This window comes from Marmota marmota, unplaced genomic scaffold, assembly GCF_001458135.2.
Source record: "Marmota marmota marmota unplaced genomic scaffold, marMar, whole genome shotgun sequence".
NCBI lineage: Eukaryota > Metazoa > Chordata > Mammalia > Rodentia > Sciuridae > Marmota > Marmota marmota.
In genome coordinates this window covers 21,734,074-21,743,131 of record NW_026000221.1, presented here as the reverse complement: position 1 = coordinate 21,743,131, position 9,058 = coordinate 21,734,074, and the positions used below count along the sequence as shown (strand labels likewise).

Genomic DNA, 9,058 nt, shown 5'->3' with positions numbered 1-9,058 from the left:
TCCTCGTATTTTGATGCCTGCCATTGGGTAGCGCTGGGGAATCGCGGGGCATTCTGGGAATTGTAGTTTCCGGAACGAAGTAGCCACTTCATCGCTGTGGCGTGGTTCGTATACCTTGTGAGATGAGTGGAAAGCGGCCCGCGGAGCCTGGCCCGGCTTGCGGGGGGAAGAAGGGAAAAAAGGAGGTGATAGCACAGTTTTCCGATGCTGTCACGGAGGAAACCTTGAAAAAGCAGGTGGCTGAGGCCTGGAGCCGTAGGACACCGTTCAATCACGGTAACCGGGTGCTGTGAGGGAGGAGCCCCCGCGCAGGGGTCTGGAAGCCTGGGGAAAAGCTCTGCGACTGGAGCCCCGGCCCCAGGGGGAAGAGGTTTTGGAGGACTTTGGTCACCTCCGACCCTCCTGCCTCAACTGCTGCTCCCTTTCATTTTAAATTTAGTCTGAAGTGAGAAATCTGAGAAGAAAAAATGTAGGCCGGAGAGTGTCGGGAAGTAGACGCACCAATTGACAGAATTCTGAAATCCGAGATTACGAAGTTAGGATTTTTACTGATGGTGCGTCGTTGGGCAATGGATTTAATCTTTTTTAAGCTTTAGTTCCTTTATATATATATATATATATACATATATACACACATATATATAGTGTTATATAGATTAACAGTATTTATCTCGGAAAGATGTTGAATGGCAATGATAGATGCATGCACGCATCGGTAAATGTTTCCCTGAGTAAGGGCCAGTAAACATTTGGACAGATATTCAAGTGGCTTTCGTGATGTTTCTGGCAAGCGTTATGCTCGATCATCCCATGATAATTTAGCCAGAGCATTTGCTGTGAGCTGTCAGAGAGCAGATACCTGAGGCACTTGTTTTGGCGAGTCTGGCTGTATGACCTAAGAAATAAACGTGTCTTGACCAAGGGAAGGATCACTTTAACATCTCTCAAGGGATTCCACCCTCAGCTCCAAGTTACACTTTATAGGATACAGTTCTTCATGTGTCATGAATTTTCTTCCAAGGTTCACCATATATTTTTTGTTTCAGTTGTTAAAATGCTTTGATGAGGTAAATCCTGGGTGTTTGGGATACTGAGAAGAAAGTGAATCACTTAGTATTTAAAGTGCAGGGTTTGGACACTGGCAGACTTCTCAATTCCCTCATCTGTAAGATAGGGGTAGTGATATCTACCCCACACATTAAAGTTAAATGAAATAATAATGCATGAACAGCACCACTGAACCAGGCACTGGTAGGAGGTGGTGGTGGTTAGTTTTAGAGGAATAGTGATCTAGCCTTCCAGAGGTAGTGGGTGCAATGTTGGGATAAAAATCAAAAGTTATGCCTGAACTGCTTTATTTTTAAAAAGTATGTAATAACTTCCTCCCATAGTAAACTAGGGGAAGAAATGGCAGAGTTGAAGAGAAATTACCAGCCATTGTTGCTCTTGTTTTTCTATTGTAATTTTAGATTTGGGAGGAAAGAATTAAGAATGTAAAATACATTCAGTAATCATTAAACTGAAAAACTAAAATTTAAAAAAAAGCAGGAACTTTGATTTAATGATGTCACCTATGCTCATCTTAAGGACTAGTATTTTAAGCAGCATTTAGCCAGGCATAGTGGCACAGGCCTGTAATCCCAGTGATTGGGAGGCTGAGGAAGGAGGATTGCAAGTTCCAAGCCAACCTCAGCAACTTAGCAAGACCCTGTTTAAAAGTTTAAAAAAAAAAAAAAATGGCTGGGGATGTGCCTTGGTGGTTAAGCACCCCGGGTTTAATTCCTGGTACCAAAAGAAAAGAAAGAGCAGAGCTTCCGATTCTTTCCTACCCACCCAAATCTTAGATATTAGGCATTGGGTCCCCTAAAATTCATGACCAACATCCCCTTTTGTATTCTCCTTGTTGTGTTACTTTGGGGTCAAAAACACAAAAGGAAAGAAAGCCATAGATAATATTTTCCTTCCTACAGAAGCCATTGCCATGGACATGGACCCCTTTCTACACTGCGTGATCCCAAACTTCATCCAAAACCAAGACTTCTTGGAAGGGCTTCAGAAGGAACTTTTAAACTTGGACTTTCATGAAAAGTATAATGATTTATATAAGTTCCAGCAGGTATTTATTCCCCAGTCACATTAGTTCTTCCACCTCAGAAATTTATTGTCTATAAAACCATTTAATACCTTTAAGACTCAAGGTTTTAGATCGAGTTTGCCTTGGTGGGGGTGGTGCCAGGAGAAGTCCTTAGAGTTCTGTCGTTCAGAACATTCCTTCATTTAACGTAGCCTACTGAGTGTTAACTATGTATTAGGTGCTATAATCATAAGGGAGATTTTGACATTGCCTGCTCTAGAAAACATTAAAGTCTGAAATAATAGGGGTGACGGTGACAAAGGTAGTCAAGAATAGACTAGCAATACATTTTGCCAGTAAGGAAGTTCGTTATAAACAAAGGCACAAATTACATATTTGAGAGTGGTATTGTGAAGGGAGTTATGCATTAAAAGTTAATAACCATTTAAAATTTTGAGTTCATGTCTTTGTTTTAGGTGGGCTTCATATGTTGTAGTATACCCAGCATTACACCCTGTCCAGTTAAATCCATTCCATTTTGGTGGGCAATTTAATTTGGCAGAAAAGACTATCTCGAAATCAAGATTTTCTTTACTCTTAAAAGATTCAGCCCAGACTAGCATAGAAATATGCCATTGGTTTTCTCAGTTTGGGAGATATCTTTCAGTACAGGGAATATATCACTGTTGGATATCCTTTAGAAAGCCTCATGACATCAGGGCCAAAATATTCAAAAAATACAGATAAGAAAAATGAAGAATTATTTTGTTTTCTATGCGATTTCCTTTTGATTTTATCTGGGATAAAAGTAAATAATGGGTTTCTATCCTTTTTATTATTTTACACTAGAACTGATTATCTGGTCAGCTGGCAGTATCCTGCCCTACCTCAATCTATCTTGGACCTCATACATGTGATTGAATCAACCAAGCTAAATACAGGAAAACAGTGAGACTCTTAAATCAGAAAACCTAATGAAAATTAAACTTTTGTCTATAGTAAGATTACACAGGTTAATGAAAACCCAGTTATCTGCCTTTATAAGCCCTCATGCTTATAAAACTGAACTCCTAATCTCTGCCTGTGTCTGCTCCATTTTCCCATCTCAGTTGATTGATCAGCAACTTGATCTTTCTAGTAGTTCAAGCCAAAAATGAGTCATCTTTGATTCCTTTCTCACCCTTCATGTCCATTCCATCAGGGAAATTTTTCTGTCTATACCTTCAAAATATATTCAGAGTAATAAAAAAAACCCTTTTTACCATTTTCACTGCCAGTAGCCAACATCTGATCCAACCTGTCCTTGTCTCTTACCAGGATTATTCTACTAATATGTTAATCGGTCTCCTACCTCATTTATTTTTACAATATCAGCTATTGTGTTCTTTTGCAATGCAAACTGGCCCTAGACATTGAAAAATATATGTTCACAAAAACTTGTTCACAAATGTTCATAAGTCACATTACTTATAATAACTGAAAAGGGGAAAACCTCAGCTGTCCATCAACTGGTGAATGGATAAACAATAGTTTGTTCATTCCATGGAATTTTATTCAGCTATAAAAAGGGATCCACTGCTGCAACGTGGGTGAGCCTTGAAAACATTTGCTAAGTGAAAGAAGCCAGACACTAAAGGCTGTAAATTCCACTTCTTTATAATATCTAGAATAGGAAAGTATATCTACAGGGGCGGGAAATGGTTTTAGTGTAGTGATTTCTAGGAGCTAGGATAGGAGAAAATGGGGAGTGACTTCCTGATGGGTATAGGATTTCATTTTTGAGTGTCAAATTCTGGACCTAGCATTGATGGTTACTGCTCATCATTAATACATATGCTGAAACCAGTTGGTTTACACACTTTCAAATGGTTAAAATGCTAAGTTTTATGGGAATTTTAACTGAAAATAAGTCATGTAAATGGAATCACATTGTTTTTTTGCTTTAAAACTCCAATGGTTCCTCATTTCTTTGAATAAAAGCCAAATGACATAGACCAGCTCCAAGAACCCCTTTACCTCTTTGATCTCAACTACTACTGCTCTTTCCTTGCTCTGTTCTAATCCACAGTATCCTTGCAGCATCTTAGAATTGACTTTGCCTCACCTCACTGAAACCTGCTCTTGTCCCATTATTTATCATTGCAAACCCCTCCTGGCTCTCAGCACTCCCCACTCCTGTTTCCCAGCTTTATACCAATCGTGTGCCCTTTTTTACATTGTCTGTCTACCTCAACAAACATGAACTTCTCTATGAAAACTACTTATTTATTGAATGAATGAGGTACACTCAGGCCAAGTAACTTGCCCAAGTCAGAATTGCCAGATGGAAGGGCTATGTTAATCTGGTTTCAGAATCCAGGCTCTTAGCCATGATGCTCTACTGCCAGATTCTCACTAAACTGCTCTTCTCCTTGTGTCTAATATATTATAACAAAAAAATCCTTGTCTTTTTCTTTCATGATCAAGTCTGATGATTTGAAGAAGAGAAAAGAACCTCATATCTCAGCAGTAAGGTAAACAAATAATCAGGTTTCTTGGGTGCCAAATATGTGTGAGGCAGAGTAGTAGGTGCTTTAAACGTTATGTCAGATAGTCTTTGTTGACATTATTATCCCATTTTGTATAGTAGGAAACAGACTCTGAGTAATTAAACAACTTCTTCAAGTCTCCCCAGCTAAAACTGAGAGATACAAACTCAAGCCTATGATTTTAAAGCTCAAGTTCTTGGGGGGTGTGCGGTGCGTGCATACACAGCACATGGGGTCTCGGGGGCCACTGGGATTGAGCCCCGGGGCTTTTTTTTTTTTTACAATAGTTGTCAATGGACCTTTATTTATTTATTTATTTTATTGATACGTGGTGCCGAGACTCGCATACAGTGCCTCACACATGCTAGGCAATCACTCTGCCACTGAGCCACAACCCCAGCCCCCAGTGCTTTTTATATGCTAGAAAAACACTCTACCTCTGAGCACACCCGTAGCCCAAGGCTCAAATTCTTAATAATAAGTGTTTCACTTTGTTAGTAACTGGAGATACCATTTTTTTCACACTGTAAATTGTGAAGTACTGAAAACAAAACCCCCGTTGCTGACAGGACTATAAATACCTTCATACACTGCTGCAGTCTTTTTTTAAAAGATGGTTTGGAAAGATGCATCAAAACCTTTAAAAGTATTCATATCTTTTTGCAGAGTAATTCTAGTTATAGGAACTTATTGCAGAATAATTAAGGATATGCTTAAAGACTACATATAAGATTATTATATTGTTCATTATAGTAAAAACTCATAGATTTAAGTAGTTACTTGCAGAAATAAGGTTACGAAACATAAAATAAAAACTATATAGTCATTAAATATGTGTATGAATCATAACATGGGGTAATATAGAACTATATACAGATATATACATAGATATAAGGATATGTGTGTATTTACCTATTTATTTATTTTAGTTTTTACATTTTAGCATCTCTGAGATCCAGTGATTTGCATAATCACTGTTTTGCCCTAGTTTAATTGGCAACATTTTTTCTTAGGGATATATACAATAATACTTCTTAAAATCAAAGCTGTCTTAGATTCATTGAAATGCATTTTTTTCGGCTGGGGTTGTAGCTCAGTGGTACAGCATTTGCCTACATGTGTGAAGCACTAGGTTTGATCCTCGGCACCACATAAAAATAAATAAATAAAACAAAGGATATTGTGTCCATCTACAACTAAAAAAATAAATAAATAAAAATAAAGAGAAATGCATTTTTTCCCTTGGCCTACTAGGGATTGAACCCAGAAGTTCTGTACCATTGAGCTATATTCCCTGGTCCCATTTGTTTTTTATTTTGAGACAGGATCTCGCTGAGCTGCCTAGGCTGGCCTTGAATTTACAGTTCTTCTGCCTTAGCCTTCAGAGCAGCTAGGATTACAGTCGTGTGCCAGTCCACTCAGCATGAGATATTTGTGTCAAGGGAAAAAAAAAACAGTATATACAGTATGGTCTTGTATTTAAAAATAAGATGCACACATATACTTGGATATCCATGTGTACAAAATAAAAGAAGTAGGATTACACAGCACATGGGGTCTAGGGGGCCACTGGGATTTTGGGGGATTTTTGTTTTTTGTTTGTTTGGGTTTTTTTTGGGGGGGGGGGTATCAGTGCTTTATCACTGAGCTGTATCCCCAGACCTTTTTTATTGTTTGTTATTTGAGACAGGGTCTCACTAAGTTGCTGAGGCTGGCCTCAAACTTGTGATCCTCCTACCTCAGCGCCCCCAGTCGCTGGGATTACAGGCATATAGTACCATACCTGGCTAGAAGTTTTCAAATAAATTTTTGTTTTTCTTTTTTCACTTCTATAGGATTTTTTTTTCCTGTATTGAGCACATGTTGTTTTATAATAGTTGTTTATCATCTATCTGGTATGAACTATTTTTTCTCATTCTCTTTTTACTCTGAAATACTTTCAAATGTGGCGGCAACCTTTATAGGTTATTTCCTCTAAATCTTGGTTTTGGGTTTTTGGTTTTTTTGTTGTTGTTGTTTGTTTGTTTGTTTTCCTTTTTTGCACTACTGGGGATTGAATTCAGGAGTGCTCTATCACCGAGCTACATCACCAGCCCTTTTTTATGTTGAGACATGGTCTTGCTTAGTTGCTAAGGCTGGACCTCAAGTATGATGCTCCTGCTTTAGATTCCTGAATCCCTGGAATTACAGATGTGCATCACCATACCCAGTCTGTTTCTTCTAAATCTTGAAGTATTGCTTACATGTTAACTGAAACACAGTGTTTCATATTTGTGTAGACTTTCCCCACCCTCAGAGCAAGACAGTCTCAATTTAAGGCATCATCTCATGAGTTCACAGCACCCTTCTGGTAATTATTTAATCTGAGACTATAACATCCATAACTAAAGGTTAACAGCCAAGAATGAAACCCAAAATTCCTTGATCATTACTGAGAGTTGATCTTTTCATTCCCCATTTGGATTCTGGAACTTCTCTCATCAGTACTGACAGATGCTAATAATGACCATGAAGTAAGCCTGTCCTTATGACAAATTCATAGAGTACAAGAACCTTTTTTTTTAAATGAAAAATTTTTTTTGGTTGTAGGTGGACACAACGACTTTATTTTTATTCATTTATTTATTTATTTTTATGTGGTGCTGAGGATCAGAACCAGTGCCTCACCTGCGCTACGTGAGCACTCTACCACTAAGCCACAACCCCAGCCCCTAGAAGAGCCTTTTATGGAATAAAGTTGTGGAAGTTTATGATACCAGTTAAAGAAAGATTTAAAGTTTTAATGATATTAGTTGTTTAAAATATCAAGACTTTACAGAAATATTTATCACACAAATTGCTTGCAATCCCTGCCTACCCATTCTTTATAATTTACAGTGACATTAAAAGTTACAGAACACTTGTGGTTGAACTAAGCACAATATTATATAGAATATTTTGGTTTAAGTAATATATAATATAAAATGGTATTTCATAATGAAATATTATTTAAATATCTACCTGGAGACTTGATATTTAGTTATGAACATTTGTGCATTTGAACTAGGGTACTCTAAAAAATATTAATGAAGTATCTTTATGTGCCTATTCAAACAAATGTAAATCCTTTAAAAACATTTTTAACTCATTAAGGTTAACATAATTTCACAGATGATTGGCCAAATAAGTCATAAATTGTATTAAAGAGATATCTTTAGAGAACCAATTTAGCTAGAAAATGGAAGTGTTCACATATTTTACTGGTATCCTGCTAGCATCAGAACTTCAATGAAGGACTTTATTTATTATTGTACAGCTAGTATAGTACTCATTGTTAATGTGATTTAAAGTCGTGATCTTCTACAACAGTATTACCCAAATGTTCATTAAATGGTCTAGTATTAGTGTTTGTGATATTGCTGTTTATAACAGAAAATGTGTGTGTGTGTGTGTGTGTGTGTGTGTGTGTATTTCGTACTGGGGAGTAAACCACAGGCCTTGTGCATGATAAGAAAAATATATTTAATCTTAGTCCCCACTCCTGGCACCAAGCTCCAAAAACCTTTGGAAATTTGTTAAGATTAGTAAAGATGAATGGAGCTTCTTTTTTTTATTATTATTATTACAAACCCCTTTCAGCCATACTTGAGTTTATGTTGATGAGGTGATTTTTGAAAAGCCCAAAAGCTGGAGAGGGACTAGTTACCAAGGAAGCTAACTATGTGATGGTTCTGTTGGAACTTTTAGCCCTGACCATCCCAGCCTCCCAAAGGAAAGAAAGGGCTGGCAGATTGTTGGGTTAATCAGTAAAGTCTCCACAGAATTTTCCAACGGAAGAGTTTCAGTCTGCTGAAAACATGGAGGTGCTAAAAAGTGGTGTCCCTGCAGAGGACATGGAGCTCTCTGCCTCTTCCCCAGTACTTTGCTCTATGGATCTCTTCCATCTGGCTGTTCCTGAGTTGCATGCTTTATAATAAACCGGTAATATAGTAAGTAAACTGTCTAAGAGATGGCCAACATTAAGGAAAATGTTGTAAGAACCTTTGATTTATAGCTACTTAGAAGCACTTGCGATTGGTATCTGAAGTTGCATGGCAGTCCCGTGGGACTCAGCCCTTAACCTGTGCTAACCTCTCATAGGTAGTGTCAGAATTGAACTGAAATGTAGGATACCTAGGTGGTTTCAGAGAATCAGTCAGTATGGGGAGAAAAACCAAACGTGTTTGGTGTTGGAAGTAAAATGTATAAAGGAAAAATAGTGAGGCTGAGTGTGGTATATACCAAAAAAAAAAAAAATGGTTGAGTTTTTCATTTTACTGCTGAAAAACATGTCTGAAAATCAGTAATTTAGAATGCTGTGATAAGTTGATATGACAAAGGCCAAAGTGCTGCCATGGAAGGACATACTTTAAATTTTTAAGAGGAGGAAAATATTAGGAAAATGAAATAAGACTTTGGAGAAAAATATGCTCTAGTA

At 37.6% G+C, this 9,058-nt stretch overlaps 1 protein-coding gene across 4 annotated transcripts in view; it reads left to right on the top strand.

Moving 5' to 3' along the window:
* Window positions 1-50: 50 nt before the first annotated feature.
* The window catches only part of Ogfod1 (2-oxoglutarate and iron dependent oxygenase domain containing 1), a 28,502-nt gene continuing 19,494 nt past the window's right edge, over window positions 51-9,058 (top strand). For 3 of the 4 annotated variants that reach the window (XR_007343461.1, XR_007343460.1, XM_015488712.2), the window contains exons 1-3: window positions 64-276; window positions 1,971-2,116; window positions 4,541-4,587. Coding sequence is in view for 2 of the 4 variants with exons in the window: in XM_015488712.2 (XP_015344198.1) it covers window positions 123-276; window positions 1,971-2,116; window positions 4,541-4,587 (347 nt within the window). In the remaining 2 variants the exon portion in view is untranslated. Of the gene's footprint in view, window positions 277-1,970; window positions 2,117-4,540; window positions 4,588-9,058 lie in introns of all 4 variants that reach the window. The other variant, XM_015488710.2, reaches the window with a different exon arrangement.